Source organism: Fistularia commersonii, chromosome 21 (assembly GCF_037954325.1).
Source record: "Fistularia commersonii isolate RoL2024-O1a breed Wild chromosome 21, RoL_Fcom_v1.0, whole genome shotgun sequence".
NCBI lineage: Eukaryota > Metazoa > Chordata > Actinopteri > Syngnathiformes > Fistulariidae > Fistularia > Fistularia commersonii.
The window spans coordinates 9,901,541-9,918,188 of NC_141304.1; the positions used below are offsets into that span (position 1 = coordinate 9,901,541).

Below are 16,648 nucleotides of genomic sequence, written 5' to 3' on the forward strand. Positions count from 1 at the left end.
GTGTAGACATTGATTTTTGTAACATTTTATCAACATTATTTGGGACAGGTGGATCTTTTCAAATTAACTGTTGATGGGGGTTAGCCAGTTATTTTTGAGTATGGATTTTACCATGACTTTTTGTTAAAGTAAGCCAAACGATTGTAAGAAATTGTTTCCCATACACAAAATAATGTTGTTTCCATTTCAATATGAAAGTAATTGAAAAGGTTTAATGGCGGTTGGCGTATCAAGTTAGCTTAATTGGCTGTAATTTGCCCTGCGTTCATGTCACTAACGCCGTAGCGAAGGGTTTGATGGGCGCTTTGTTTGTTTTCTTTCACAGATTCAGCGTTTAAACAGCCTTTCCGAAGTCAAATGGACTTAGGTTCTTAATTGTGGGGTTTAATTTAGCTGAAAATAGTTTTTACGGTATTTCTAGAAGGTAGTTGTCTGACAAGTGTAGCTGATGTTTCCATTGCCGGAAGTGACCTCATATATTTGTAGTACCGACGGACGCCATTTTCAAAACGGCCAAGCTTTATTGCGAACACAAGAATTGTCCAGCAACGAAGTTTAAATAAAGAAACGGATCTTTTGAATTACCGAAGGTAAAGAAGTGAACTGGCTGGTTGTCTGTGCGATGGTCGTCAGCGACTTAGACGTAGAAAAAAAGCTCCTATTTCTCAACAGTTTCACCGACCGAACATTAACGGCTTACTTCACGATAAATTAGCATCTGTTGCTAATGCTAGTGATTTGTTAACCTGCTAGCCAATGACTTAATAAACAAACTAAGAAGTAGCTCCTCTGGTTCCAACGACACGCTTTAATACAAGTATGGAGAACAATAACGGCAGAAAAAACACACTCCCATACGCCCAAACTTCATTTAAATAAACAAATACAATTTCGCACATCAATAACTCATAGAATATAGACATAGTTATGAAAAACACTAGCTATCATTTGGCAGTTTCCCACGAATGACGCTTTGCTGAAGCGTGTTTCCACAGACTTTTCACTTCCGTTATCTATTGAAAGGAAGGTGACAGCATCTTCCTCTCCAATGCGCAGACAGACAACATGATCGAGCTGCCCAACTACAATATCCAGCTGATGCAGCAGCTGTGGGCCCTGAGGAAGGAGGGCCTCTTCTGTGACTGCACCATCCTGGTGGGGGGAAGTCCACATCGCGCGCACAAAGTGGTTCTGGCTGCGTCCAGCATGCTCTTCAGGTAGGATGAAAACATCTTGCCACAAGTTACAAAGCACAGATCTACTGTAAATCAAGATCTAGAACATTCACTGCTTTCCATTATTACAGTTAATATAGCTCCAAACTGTAGCTTTTAAACAGTTATAATTTTTTTTTTTTTACTTCCCAACTATTGGATGTCAGGATGATCCCACATCATCCCACAAAATCTTGATAATAGATAAAAAACAAGTTTTTTATCTTATCTTTTTTAACTGTTTTTTTTTAGTGAAATGCTGTTTTGCAAAAACGTAATTTTTTTTCATGTTCTTGTATTTGTCACTTCAGAAATGCAATCCAAATTGGGGAGATGCACCTTTTTGCTATCAGACGATCAGAATGAAATAACCAGGAACTCCAAGAGATTGACTTATAAAATGTTTGAAAGATTCACCAAATGAATTGATCAAAATAGATGAGAAAAGCAAAAGGCTATTTATTAAGGTACACCTGGTTACGTATGCACAGAGGGCAAATAATTGAACCTGAAAGATGGCGGCACTGTACCAAGTTGCATTGCCCTGGTTTACATGGTTATGTGGATGACCCGCCAGAATTTGTTTTTTCATGAATGGAAGCCGCAGAACCGGTAATTGTGTTTATCTTGGCCAGGTCCCTGCTCGACAGCTCAGACACAGTGTCCATCGACACGGCCGTGGTTTCCTCTCAGGAGTTTAGCTGTCTGCTGGACATGGTTTACACTGGTAAACTGCCTCTGGGCAAACATAACGTCAGCCGCATCGTCGCCGCTGCAGACAGCCTACAGATGTTTGACGTCGCTGTAGGCTTCAAGAATGTCCTCACCAGCCTGGTTAACCAGCAGCCCTCGACCAGGATCTCATCGACACAGACCCCAGACCCCTCCCTGGTCACTACGCTGCAGAGCACAAATGCTGAACCTTCAGCACCAGCATCCTCAGACAAGTTGGTTTCAGCAGAGGACGCGATACCCACTGTACTCAAGGATTGTCATAGTAACGGTGAATGTGCAGAGGAGCCAGCTTGGAAAAAAGCCCGTCTGGAGCTACCTGAGTCCTCAGGTAAGTATCAAATAGTCAAAGAAAATTACTTGTTAGTATGATGGTGCAGTGGTTAGCGCTGCCGCCTCACAGTTGGGTATCACCTGCATAACAATGGATGTTGCTTAATGAAAATATTTATAAGGGGAACAGATGACTAGGTGACATCGTGTGATCAACTAGCTAAGATAAGATAATAAATACTTTATTGATAATAATACAAGGACGACAGCCGAAATGTTCGGCCCATAAATCACACGGGGGGGGGTGTACATCTGTCCTCTGGTCAAACCACAAACCAAACCAAAGATACAGTATCTGGTTCCACTTATTATGTGTGTGTTTACTCAGGAAAGGAGGAAGCCAAAACCACAGAGAGTGCAGGGGAGAAAACAGACATAATGGCAGTTCAGAGGTTGAACAAGTCCGCCACTGGTCTTCTGGAGCAGTCATCTCAGCTGATAGAGCTGCTGTCCAACATGCCAGACCTCCGGGAGCTGCTGACCAAGGCCGCAGAAGACATTGTGAACAAGCAGGAGAGAGAGGTACATCACTCTGGTCTTACCTCTTCAGCCTTGTCACCTTCATCTTCATTTTCTTCAGCCAGCTTTCCTCTGGGCCCTTTGTAGTCGCTGAAATAGCACAGTCTCATGGGGCTGGGCCTGACATGCACCTCGATGTGCAACCCAGCATCATCTCTATGCATCTCTGCTTATTTCGCTTAATGCCACCCTGAATTTATTTTTATTTTTTGCCCCAGAATCCAGAATCTGTCGCTCTCTCCCAGCGATATCAATATTCTACCCTGCTTCCCCCCCAGTTCTCTTGGATTGTCTCTCATTATGTTTACTCAGTTGCTGATATTTTTTTTATTTGTGTCTATTCTCAACAAGCATTTCATGCAAAAACATAACAGCCCAAATAGAATTCTGCCATATTTAGAAACCCCCTTTTCTTTATTAATGCACAAGCCAGCCTATCGGTTCTTATTTGCAACAGTTCTTTTCGGTAACATTGTCAAACAAATTTGTGCTTCTGCCAGGCGGTCCATCTGTGCTGTGCGGAGGCTGATCCCAGCTCAGCCGCAAAGGAGCTGCTGAGCAGAGTGGAAGAGGGTCAGATCACTCAGGGGTTTCTCCATCGGCTGCTCCTCACCATCCAGGAGAAAGATCCCACCTCCTTCCCCTCAACGTTGCTGTCCCTCCTGGGGACGTGTGAAGCAGGCGGTAAAAAACAGCTCTCACTTTTCAAGCAGTCACAACCGTCCCCTCCGCACTGAAACCTTGAGCGGGCGATACATTTTTCCCAGCAGACGCAGAGCAGCAGAATGTAAACAGCAGTGAGGAAAAGAAAGATGAAAGACCAGAGGAGCAAAGCAGTAAGCAGAACACAGAAGAAGAAGTGAAAGATGCCAATGTTGCCTCGGACTCCCCCCCTTCATCCCCCTCTTCCAAGCCCTACTCCTGCCGATGGTGCAAGAAGGGCTTTGCCTACAAGTGCCGAATGGCTGCGCACGCAAAACGCTGCTCCCTGTCACAGGAGTGCGTGCAGCAATGTCCCGACTGTCCCGAAAAGCTGGCCAACCAGCGGGCGCTGCAGCGCCACCGCGCCAAGGCTCACCAGGATACAGAGCGCACCAAGAAGAAGGTGGCCTGCGACATTTGTGGGCGGACATTTGCCCGCCCATCAGGTGATGTCCGCCGGCCCGGATTCCGACTTTCTTGCTATGCCTACCGAATCTAGACTAACTATTTCTGAGCCTCATCATTCAAATCAAAGAAGACCAGCCTTTTCACGTTTACTGCCTGGGCCTAAAGAAGATTCATTACTGGGACTGGGACTTCATCAACTGGGACCTTACACTTCTAGTGTAATAATAATAATAATAATAATAATAATAATAATAATAATAATAATTAATTATAATACCTTAACAACACATCTAGATCTCCTGTCACAATTATCACAATATAAGCACAGACGAATTACCATTTCTATTTTGAGAACATTTCTTGTGTGTTAGAAGTAATCCCATTAATCTGAAAACAGTTACGCTAAAATGGATCCAGTTTGGGGGTAAAGAAATCTTCATCGATGGTCATTAATGATTCAATCATATCCTGTTAGAAAAACTCAAATGTCAGTTTGGCGCTCTACCCCAACCTTAAGTGTTTTTAAAAGTCTCTTTTCCCATTGGACTCAAGTCACCCGTCTTGCCAATCTCAGGTATGATTTACCACAAGCGGACCGAGCACTTCGACGAGAAGCCGTTTGCCTGCGAGGAATGCGGCGCCAAGTTCGGCGCCAACTCGTCCCTGAAGAATCACGTGCGGTTGCACACGGGAGAGAAACCCTACCGCTGCAAACACTGCGACATGAGCTTCAGCGTGGCGGCTGCCCTCGCCTACCACACTAAGAAGAAACACTCTGAAGGTCAGACACACACACAGCCACGCCGGACAACTCCCATTTCATGTTACCATCAAATACCTCAATATTTATCAGTTGTGTTTTGGTGCTTTAGGGAAGATGTATGTGTGCCAGTATTGCAAGGCTGTGTTCGCCCAATCCATCGAGCTGACGCGTCATGTGCGAACACATACTGGCGACCGGCCATATGTGTGCCGGGAATGCGGCAAAGGCTACAGCCAGGCCAGCGGGCTGACGGTCCACCTCCACACCTTCCACAGTAAGGAACGCACACGACCGCTCTGCGACGTTGTCTTTCCCCATCCCAGGATGTGAAATTCCAGAAATCACGACGGTTTTAAATTAGAATCAGTTTTCCGCTGAGAGATAAAAGTTTCTCCAATATCAACGTTTATTCAGTTTTAGAGAATTATCACATTATATCAAATCACTGTCAGGCACTATGAGGTGGCCCTGCGGATGAACAGAGACTTGATCTTCAGCTCGGAAAAGCAAAGTTAATTTCTCTGACTATTAACAACAGTGAAGTATAATGACCCGAATTATTTGTGTTTGGATCTTGAGTGCGATTATTTTTTCATGACTACAAAAGCTCTCTTTGGGCTCCTGTTTCTGAGGAAGAATGTCTAAAGCTATGCCCGACTGTCTCAGCCGTTGCGCTGCGGAAATTTAAATACAGTTGGACCTTGGGTTATGAAATTAATTTGTTCTTTGATTCCATTCACAAACCAATCAATTATTCCCATTGAAATCTGTGTAAATTCCCACTGATTCGTCTGTTTAGTCACATCAGTCGTCTTTTTGCAATTCAGGATTGTACAGATGGTTGACTTAGCCATGTCGTCATGCTTGGTGAGATCTGTAATACGAATGCCACTCTGACATTTAGTTATCTCCTTCTTCAGATCGATTGTAATTGTTACCTTGTTCTTAACACCACTAGCTTTGGGGAGACATAATGAGGGCCAACTCACTGAAAAAAGCACATAAAAACGCACTAGCAGGAGAAAGCAATTATGAACGGAATAAACAACACAGTGCTACTACACTACAATGCCACAATGGGGAAAGCCTGGGTGTTGGTTTGTGAGTTTGTGCAACAAAGAGTTGTTCGCAGCTCGATTCAAAATTTGATAGAAACCTCTGCCCGTAAGCTGATTTGTTGGTGATTTGGGGCATTTGTAAGCCAAGGTTCTGCTGTAATCTTTGGCGCGGTTCCTTCTCTCTCCATGCCAGATGTGTCGGAGCCTCGCGACTGTCAAAAATGCTGCCTGAGCTTCTCCACCCTGGAGGAGCACCTGGGGCACATCGAGGAATTCCACCCGAAAGAGTTTCACAAGTGCCCCACGTGCGACAAGGTGTTCACCAGCGCCACCCAGCTGGAGAAACATGTGGCCGCACACAATGGATCCAAGCCCTTTAGCTGTGACCTTTGCAACAAGTCTTACCAGGTAGGGATTCTGCCGGGGTCACGGCCAATTGGTTAACTCCTTGTTCGACGGACAAGACATATCAACCTGCATCTCTGCTGCCGCAGCAACTCTCGGGTCTGTGGTACCACAACCGGACTAACCACCCGGACGTGTTTGCGAACCACACGTGGCAGCTCAAGACGCTGGTGCAGTGTGACATCTGCTTCAAGTTCTTCCCCAGCGCGTCCAGCGTGGCCAAACACCAGGCGGCCGAACATGAAGGTGAGAAGGAGTGTGTGAACCCAGCAGTGCTCTGTCACTGTTACAACGGCCATGTAAGCAGTGTTTCTCTGGCTCCGTCCACCTGCTGTCAGAAGCCACATAGAACAAGAACAGGAAACATAAGTCAACATTCCATCAGTGCTATGTGAAGAATCCCTTTTACATTCCAGAAATTACCAGCCAGGTCCTTTTAACAAAAGCTTACCTGTAGATAAAATAAGGTTTCAATCTTTTGTAAACATTGAGAAAGTATGAGTCGCACATTAGATATCAAAAGTAAATATGTACGTTGATATGTGTGTGTTTTGCCAAGGCATGGCCCTGTGCACCATGACCTGTCCGTTGTGCCCCGCGGTGCTGAGCGGGGAGGCGGGGCTGCAGGAGCACCTAAGCAGTCAGCACGTGTGTCAGACCAGCAAGGCCTTCAGCTGCCCGCTCTGCCCTCAGGTCTGCTCCACCCAGCCAGAGCTGCAAGAGCACCTGCTGTCCTGCCACGTGGAAGCCCAGGAGGAGCAGGACACCTCCGCCTCCCACACTGTAATTAACTCTGTGGCTATGCTCAGCTGACAGCTTAAGGTTTAGTGACAGCTTCAGGGGGGGATCAGTGAGGAACCACCAGATCACCCCCCCCCACACACACACACACACACACACACACACACACACACACAAAAATAAAAAAACAGAATACTCTTTGTCACTTTGCTTGATTATCATTATAATAATTGAACAGACAGAAATTTAAGCTCTTCCATACACAGATATTTTGGGGTCTGTTCGAAGACCTGTTTGAAAATATTCAGTTGTTTTCCATGATGATATCTAGACAAATTCCATACTGGAAGCATTATGTCCTTAAAAGTCAGCATCTCTTTACAATGTTCGGGGTGGAAAGCGGGAGGAAAGCACATTTTGGTAATCACCTTACTTTTCTGTCCATTCAGGTGATGACTGTTGACACGACGGCAGGGGGCGCATCTGAGGTGTTTGTGGTTCTCACGTGAGTAAGAGGCCGGGGCTTCAACAGTCACCTTCATCTGTCGGCACAATTCCCAATTGCGACCTCAGCACCGAGATGTCTATATCACTGACACCCTGATGCGAACAGATTATAACCCAAAGTCTCCCAGTATGATCATTTACAGACTTGGATCTCTGACACAAAATTGGAAAAACAAAGACTACCTCCCTCAGGCTGTTTTCTTTTACCCTTTTATGTTAAACCACAATTTCCAGAATGTCGTCTGAAAAGTCTTCCTGATAAGTTATTGTTTTGAGTTTGAATGCCGGGTGAGAAGGCTGTCAGTTTTTATTGATTATACAGATGCTGTGAAATTGTTTATTTTTCTTGTATCTTTGTTAATTCTTGGGGAAAAACAGATAATTTATAAATGTTTCATTTAAATCATTGTGTTCCTTTGGAAATCCATGACTCTCCAGCCTGCAGCTACCGCATTTTGAGGACCATAAGGCACACTGCATTATAAGGCACAATATCAGTGTACGGTCAATTTTCATACTTAAGGTGCATCATAAAACATACAGTATATAAAGTGAAACCAAACAGTCAGTTAAGTTGAATTTTATTCATCTGGCTTTGCCTGACTTCGGGCACTTCATCTGCTTGCTTCGTCCACTTGCAAACCATTGATTTATTAATGTTGAATTCTTTCGTGGCTGCTCTATTCCCATGATCTACTGTGTGACTGATCGCCTTGAGTTTGAATTCCGTTTCGTAATCATGTCTCTTAACAGGTGCCATTTTGGGCAGTCCCCGTACCATCAAACTTGAAATGTATGTAGTCGATCGCTACAGTTAACAGAAGTCAGTGATTGTTTTGGTTTTTTTTCAACCATATTTTAATGTTTTTAAAATGTTACTGAGATCACTTTACACAAAATCATGTAAAGCAATGAATGTAATTTACTGGATATTACATTCAATGCTTCACATGACTGTTTGTCTGACCAAAAACCAGATTGAAAGATGTTCAAGGAATGTGGCAAGACTGCAGCACCTTCATGTCCAGCATAAAGTGCATTGCAGTGTCGGTTTGACAGCCGATGCCACGAGACAGTCAACTCTCATCAGGACACAGAGCTCATCAACCTTCCCGCCGTGTCCTGAACACAAACAGGCACCACAGGATCTATGCCTTTCTTGTTCTCTGCACATGGACATCACTCGGGAGAAATTATAAAGATGAATGCGAGATCCATGTCTCAAACCGTTTACACAAGGCAAATAAGAAACGTATACAAAAAAAGGAGCGGATCCACTTCAAAAAAACAAGGTTTTCCAAATAGTTTTGGTTTCTGCCCAGTTCTAAAACCTTTTAAGGGCTTTCAGGCTGTTTTGCTTTTAACAGCAATGTGAACTAGACATAGGGAAGCACACAAGTTTCTTCAGATGTCTAACTTAGTCATGTTCATAATTGCTTTGCTTCTTAGTTTCAATCCTGAGTTATTTTAATCTCATGACAGAACAACTTGGTAGTGTTTCGTTCTGCTTATAGTGACTAATTTGTATTCATTTAAAGAAGACAGACACAGCTGATCCTCATCGATAGAGCATGATCAACCCTTGAACACCCACCACTAATAGAGACACACACTTCACTTTCCAGTTTCAGATCAACGTTCCTTCAGGCCTGAAACTGAAGGTGAAAAAGAGGAGATCTGTTACGTAAGAAGCAAATGTCCTCAAAAATGATGGGAATGATCAGTTTTACATCAACTTGAGTGGATTTCGATCCTTCCTTCAAGATACAGTCATTTGCAGATTTTCTGTGTTACAAAAGCAGTATAAAGCCCGGGTACAAACAATGGAATAAATTAATACAATATACATGCTGGTACATCGTCACCCACAGCTCCCCCTCCCATGGAGCTGTTTACTGAAATATTCAGTATAGGAAAAAACAGCAGGAGGTGCTTAGAATGCGGTTCATACAAAGATTCATTTTTGTCTTTTCCCTGTTAAGTAGTGCAAATGTTCCTTTAAAGCGGTGTGAGGAAAGACTGTCACAGAAGTTGACAGCTTCCGCTCAGCTTGTCCAGCAATTCAGGTTTAAGTTGCTCAACTCTCATACTGGGGATCAAAAGGCTGTGTTGAGGCTTGCGGAGGCTACCGGCAGAAACTCAGGAGTGAGCGAAAGCCTGCTGGGTCCCAGACGGGCGTGCTTGATAGGATTCTGTCACTCCGCACTGATAATCTGCAGTAGAAATACTGGTGTCTTTGAAAGCAGCCTTTCTGCAAATGAATTTTGCATTTTATCATCAATAGCTGGCATCATGAGCAGGAGGTGAGTGGTTATTAAAGCGAGCCTTGTTTTACACTTGGGTGTCAACAAGCAGAACCGCTGCCTGCAGATCCTGAATTGAGTTGCTGTTCCAAGACAATGGCAAAAACACTTTTATAGCTGTGGCCTCGGCGCAAAAGGTCCTCCGCATCGGGAGGGAACACAAACATGACGGCTGTGGGTGTTGGCTTGCCTTCGTGACAAGGAACAATTCAGAAATCTTCTGAAGCCTTTGGACTATGCGAATAACCTTAAACCATAGCATTGATATATAATTAGAAACAAACAAGCCAATGCATTTCCAGTGCTTGAATGGTCTTGTGATCGTAGTCCTTGGTCTTTGATGGAGATTAACTCTGAGATGTTGCTCAAATGTTACCTGGATGGTGATGGTTTAAGATAAAATTACAAGACATTGCCTGAATTAAAAAAAAGAAAAAAGGAATCGATTTTCATCTCATCTTCCGTTGTCTTAGAACGATCCTGTCACACTACACTGCAGCTGCTTTCGGGGCTTGAGAGTGAGATCTGGCGGCTGACAGTGTTCTAGAGAATCCTGTTTTTCACGACTTTCTTGTAGAACTGCAGCAATAAAGCACCCGATAATTCTTAGAGGGACCCGGCTGAGAGGGCCAGGAATCCGGTAGAATAATGTCGGGTAGCAGTTTGCATTTGAATACCACCACCGACTCTAAGCTAGAAAAAAAAGAAAAGAGAATAGGATTCACTTCACTGCAAATCTTGAAATCTCAGATTCCAGCCCAGCCTTCAGTTATTTCACCTAAATCATTTGAAACTCCCCCCTCCATTACCTTTGGCTCCTAGCTGGTGAGCTTCTTTCGGGGCAGGTGGCCATTAGTGATCTGGTTCATCACCACCAGGGCGGGAAAGAGGGGCAGCAGCAGGAAGGCCCACCAGGACATCCCTTTAACCGTGGCCAAAAACCAGTCCGAGAACATCGCCGCGATCACTGTCACGGTGGCCAGCAGGTAGACCACCAAGCCACATGTGGCATGGTACAGCTTCAGCCTCGGGGGGGGTGTGGAGAGACGGAGCAGCTTGGGGAAGTTGACGCAGACGCCGCACACCGCCTGCATCGCGGTGGCGGCCAGCGTGCCGACGCCCAGGAAGCTGTGCCAGCTGACCAGGTGGGGGCGCTCTGACACATTCTTACTGGCCACCATGAAGCAGAGGCCAGTCATCCCGAATATCAGCACCAGCGACTGGCAGAGCCAGTGGAAGCTGACCTTGGCCTTCCGAGATGTGAGGCAGAGAGGGGGCGCTTCGGCTGAGAGGAGCAGGATGCCTTCAGTCATACACAGACAATACTGGGGAGACAGAGACAGCAGATCACTTCGTATCTTTTCAGCAGCAATACAGAGAGTATACATAAAAGGTGCTATAAAACTTACAATGGTTGAGGCTGAGTCTTGTGTTAGGACCAAGGAATAGCAATAGATTGTTAAGAGTATCTATTGAATGTCATCTAGTGGTTTGAAAGGTTTTAAATAATCGTGCTAAATCAACTCGGGAAACACAAAGAGGTATTTTCAAATTGCACATCTTCCAAACCTGATACGAATTAATGGCATCAATCAATCAACCCTGAATACTATCATCGGGACTTCATGTTATTAATATTCCTACACTGCCATCATCCAAAATGGTAAATGTCTAAAACCAAAAGGTAAAAATTTGTTTGACTACACATCAAAAGATGACTGATTAATTAATAATATCTTTCATTTGATCTGCTTTCCCTTGAGATGTGACTGCTTTGACTCCTGCCTGATACCAGCCTTAGGGGTCACGTAGCAGGCACCCTTTATCAAAAACAAATGTTGTGACATAAAGGGGGAATACATCGGTCTACTTCTTCCACAAACAGTCAGAAAGAAAAGATCAGTCGGTGAAAAGTAGGTCACAGGCGGATCATGTGTCTCAGCTCACAGAGCAGTGGGACCCTCTGTGGGGCACAGACAGCAGGCAAGCAAGCTGCCGAACGCTCCGTCACTGAGACGCGCTGGCTGCTTGCTGTGTCCTCTGATCCCTGTGTTTGAAAGCGTGGGTTTCAATTGAAATTTGGAGGAAAAATGGCTGATTTGCAGGAGAACTGAAATCACAGACCTTCCAATTGTTCTCCTCTAGAAGAACGTCCTCATGTGAACAGACACTTATACCAAATGAAATCGCATCTCTAAGGGTTGAGTTACCTTGAGGTGACCTGCCAGCTGAGGTTTCCCCCATCCTCGCTATCGGCAAATACAGGTTTCAAAGGCAAATATTTGTCACCTGATATTCATTTTGACAAGGGCAGCAGTCCAGACTCACGTTTTCTATTAAAGCAATGTATTCTATTCGTCATTACCATTGAGTTTTACAGCAACCCATCAGTGAGCAACAATGTGTCTAATCCAATACACTCAAATTCAGAAATGGTCAGCGAAGCATCAAATGTTTTAATGTGCATCAAAATTGCAACTGAAATGAATTCCATCTGGTCAAGGGTGGTCTGGATCTCAGAGGGTGGGTTGGTTATGGGTTCAGTCATATATCTAACAGGACACTCACAAACTGAGGCACCACATCGAAAATCCATGTAGAAATAAACAAGTTCCTGCTTGATCTTTATATCGCAATATTCGTCCTTATCTTCACATAAATCTCTGTTTACAGCAACATATCTGAATCACCAGACTATGGTGACCCCACGGATCAGGCTATGTAATGGTGCTGAGCCAGAGGACTTGAGTGTACCCTCTCCCTGGGCAACTCAACAAAAAACAGTCACGACTGACTCCAGGAGCAAGGCTAAGGCGCCAGTGTGTCAATGTGTGAAAGGTAGTCCAAATATGTCTAGTTACCACCGTTGCACCTGTCACTAGAGCTCTGACATGGAAGGTGCCAAAGAGATCCCACGGACCAGTGTGTCATGATGGGGGGGCTGACACGCTGGAGTCTTCATCACTGCCCACTGCCCAAAATGCGTCATACAACACCGGTCTGGAACCTATGGCTCGCAAGCCATATATGGCTCTTCCGGTGACGGCATATGACTCCCAGACAAACACAAACTCCAATTGATCTGCAATGTTATCATCTAAATGGGTTTCAAAAGTGTGGAAAATCATTTTTGGGGAACTAACTTCTACTAAATGTTGCACACAAGTTCCTGCTAAAAATTAAACTTGAAAAAAAAATCCTGGAGTGTGCAGCTTTAAAAAATCAACGCATAGGCTGGTGATTTGAAGTTATGTTTGTGGAAGAACACAAGACTTGTCAATCCAGGATTTATAGCTCAAGGGGTGGAACTTTTGATGTATTACGTCCTCGGTTTTCAGGGCTTTCACAGAAATGGCTGATTCTTTAACAATGACTCACAAGAAAGACCATTTCAATGTAATGACAGGGCTTTTGTGACGTCCCTCAATTCTGTTTGTAACACAATAGCGAATCTTCTGTGTTGCAACCCTGCCATCTATTATTCACAGTGGAAAGAGGGATGGAGACACAAAGACTAAAGATCGTATGCTGAGCGAGAGGGAGAGTTCATATGAGAGAAACCATATTCTCTCATTGAGGTTTTTGTCTAAATGAAGAGGTGCAGCTTTTTGTTTAAAACCAATTTGGCCCATGAATATCAATTTTTAAAGTCCTAATCTGGAACTTTGTTATCTATAAATGCAAAAATACATCCTCTGCAAAGGCTACACTTTTGTAAATAAGTCCAAATGTGCCAAACTAGATGGAAGAAGCAAAACAAAAGCATTCACAGTAATGCTACTGAAACCTTGAAAATGAGACTGAATGTGTGAGTGTGTCATGAATGAACTTACTGCAACAGACATACACACCGGATGCCAAGAGAACAGACCTGGAAGACACATCAGTAAGCAGTATGAGCAGTGACAACTCGTGTGATCACACAACATAACTATACAAGAGAAATATATGCATTTTGATTTAATTTCAACATGCCTTAGTAACTCAGTGGGGAGCTCTGATTTAATACTTAACATTTAACATAAGCTAAGATGGACATAATTGATCCCACAATGGGGAAATTCAGTCGTCACAGCAGCGTTACAGGCTAGAAAAGTGTACAAATGGTAATAATAGGAAAGAATATACAAATAAAGACTATAGCTACAAATGAACAAAGACTATGTACAATATATACAATAGAAAACCAAAATTAAAAAAAAATGTATTGCGAAGGGAATGGCTATAGGAATATCAGGTGTGCAGTAGGACATGTGGGTACTAGGAATGAATTCATAAGCAGTGTACAGTTATAATATGAATGTTGATATCTTAAACATAATGTGAATTTATCTATATTATTTCATATATCAAAATCTAAACATTGCATGAATGAGTGTGGTAAGTGGAGGTGAAGGTAGTAGAGTAGTGCCTTCTGTTCCGGTGTTTGTGGCGAGTTCAACACTTGTAAAATCTTCTGACTTCACCATTTCAGCACGTAGAACAGAATTATCGTTAAGTATTGACGTAGTAACTATTTACAACCTCTTCCTAACAGCTAGTTAGCAAAGGTGTAGGTAACGTAGTTAACGCCAATTACGCTCGTGCTTCGTCACGTCTAACATAACTGAAGTGAAACGAAGTTCCATTAGAGAATGAAAATGACTTATTTCGCGATAAATGTAAAAAAAAAAAAAAAAAAGGCATTCCTAATTCTAGTTCTCTTCTTGCGTATTGGTTGTTTTGTTTTATAATGAAAATGTTTAATTTAAGCGAATGTTTTAGTGAGACTCACTGGTTCCGGGTCTGGACAGCACGGAGATCACCAGGGTCAGGACCAGGCCGGTGACATGGGCTGCCATCACCGCCACCCTCCGCATCCAGGCGTACACCCAGAAGTCCCGCATCCCGAGCCCCTCTCCCACCGGGCTGTACTCCACGTCGGACCGCATGCCGCCGTTGAGTCTTAGCCCCCTCCCGCTGTTACCTGCCACGGACGAGTGTGCTCGGGCTGCACTGACGCTGTACTACCTCCATATCGTTGTAGTTCACCGGTCGGGCAACGACGTTAAACGGATCCGGTGACACAACATTAGTCAAAGTAAACATGGTGAAGGTCACACATCACTTCCGGTAGCATAAAGCTTTTCAGACCACGTGACGAGGTCTCGGGTATTCGAATAGGTACACAGAGCTGGCGGTTATAATTTGAAAGGGAAACACTACTTCCGGTTACAATCCCAGCTGGTTATCCTTAAGCGCCAGGGAGATAAAGCGAAAAAGGGGAAGCCATGCTCTACTACCGACGTAGATAAACACTATATAAAAAAAGAAAGTCAAGCAAAAACCGCAGCCGGAAGTCCATTGTCTACTGTATCTTCTACGGTCGCCTTACGGTGTGGTCTTACTTGAGTCTTTCATAGCTGTAACGCTTTCGGAAATCACGGCATTTCGTTTGATAAACCTTCACAGGATGAAAATTAAAGGTCAATTGGTATCAGAAAATTTAGCAAATGGTAATGACAAATATTTGTTTTACTTCCATTTCCTGTTTTGAATGCCTTCGAAGCCAAAGAGTATGCGACATCTGAGATGATTCACGTCCACGTCCGGTCAGATTTTTTTTTCTTCCGGTAAGATTTCGCGAACCGGAAATGAACGAGCGACACTGGCCGAACTCTCTCGTTGTCTGTTAACCTCATTCATAACGGGAATAAGTTTACATTTACCTGTGCAGTTTTCCAAGATTCTCGGCGAGTCCATAAAAAGGCCACACCTAAAAGGTTTTTGAAGCCCTGATGCAAACAGTTTACAACTATACCTTCATCTCCTCCTGTATATAAAATCGAAAATAACTAGTTCATCTGTTCTATTTGTAGTTAAATAAATTGCTCTAACATTTTTTCAATTTCATTTTGTGCTTCTCCAGGATGACGGTTTTCTCATTATTTCAGAAATAATTCTACTTTTTTGTTCCAAATTAATATACTAATACTCCCTTCAGATATTTCATTAAGTCAGAAAAAAGTAGCATAATTGTATTAACACATTAAACTGTGTGTAAATTTAAATTAGAAAACATGCTGAAAATTTGACCTTTTGCCATGGTAAGAGAAATAATCAGACAACATGGCAATTCAAACACTTAAAAAAAGGAATTTAACATTCCTGACAGTTATCGGGTAGGGTCATGAGGCAGAATCTGAAGCAGAGGTCCAGAGTTCCCTCTCCCCACCCACCTAACTCCAGCGTGTCCTGGATCTTCCCCGCGGCTTCCTCCCACAGAATCATCCAGGAGGCACCCTGACCAACTGCCCAAGCCACCTCATTTGACTCCACTCAATATAGAGGAGCACCAACTCTACTCTGTGCCCTTACCAGATGAGCCAGCTTTTCACTTTTCAGGGAGAGCCCAGACACCCTGCAGAGGAAACGCATTTTGTTCACCTGTATTCATGGTCTTGTTTTTTCAGTCACTACCCACAGTTCTTGACCATAGGTAAGGTTGGGAATATAGACTGACGGGTATATTGAGAGCATCACCTTTCGGCTTGGCCCCTTCATGACAGACGAATGAAAGGTCCCGCATCACTGCTGACAACCGCAGCGATCCACCAGTCAGTCCCCTGATCCATTCTTCCCTCACTCATGATCAAGACCCGTGTATCACCGATATCAGGGTGTCCGCTACTCGATACACTTGTCTCCCAAATCCACATGATGCAGCAGAGGTGTATCAACCAACACAGACCCACAATACCCATAGCCTTGACGGACTCTGGACAGATGCCACCTTTTTGCTTTGGATGACCCGAACAGGGTCAGAGCCCCTGAAAACTGACCTCCGAGAATAATTGGTATATGATAGGGGTGGCAGCTCAAGGAAGGAAAAAGTTCAAACATGTTGTTCTTAATAACACAGAGTAGTTTGCTCCATGTGAGGAAAGGCTTAGCACATATATGAACATATGAGGCCTCAAAATT

At 43.8% G+C, this 16,648-nt stretch overlaps 2 protein-coding genes across 5 annotated transcripts; one reads left to right on the forward strand and one right to left on the reverse strand.

Annotated features, from left to right (window-relative positions):
* Positions 1-84: 84 nt before the first annotated feature.
* Positions 85-7,864, forward strand: zbtb40 (zinc finger and BTB domain containing 40). Of its 3 annotated transcripts, none has more exons than XM_086169015.1 (12): positions 85-590; positions 1,024-1,217; positions 1,850-2,277; positions 2,608-2,801; positions 3,299-3,482; positions 3,566-3,946; positions 4,483-4,689; positions 4,781-4,945; positions 5,923-6,137; positions 6,224-6,380; positions 6,694-6,917; positions 7,325-7,864. In XM_086169015.1, exons 2-12 carry the CDS (start codon positions 1,066-1,068, stop codon positions 7,382-7,384), a joined length of 2,367 nt encoding a protein of 788 aa, XP_086025141.1. In that variant the 5' UTR covers positions 85-590; positions 1,024-1,065; the 3' UTR covers positions 7,385-7,864. The 3 variants fall into 3 exon arrangements, with proteins under 3 accessions (XP_086025141.1, XP_086025139.1, XP_086025142.1); XM_086169013.1 differs by having other exon boundaries at positions 1,057-1,217; XM_086169016.1 differs by having other exon boundaries at positions 1,057-1,217; positions 3,569-3,946.
* An 84-nt stretch (positions 7,865-7,948) lies between these two features.
* Positions 7,949-15,224, reverse strand: cyb561d1 (cytochrome b561 family, member D1). 2 transcript variants are annotated; one of them, XM_086169021.1, is made up of 4 exons: positions 14,460-15,224; positions 13,537-13,556; positions 10,495-11,010; positions 7,949-10,378 (listed from the first exon to the last, which is right to left on the reverse strand). In XM_086169021.1, the coding sequence occupies exons 1-3, from the start codon at positions 14,614-14,616 to the stop codon at positions 10,504-10,506; spliced, it is 684 nt and encodes a 227-aa protein (XP_086025147.1). In that variant the 5' UTR covers positions 14,617-15,224; the 3' UTR covers positions 7,949-10,378; positions 10,495-10,503. The 2 variants fall into 2 exon arrangements, with proteins under 2 accessions (XP_086025147.1, XP_086025146.1); XM_086169020.1 differs by having other exon boundaries at positions 13,519-13,556.
* Positions 15,225-16,648: the final 1,424 nt, after the last annotated feature.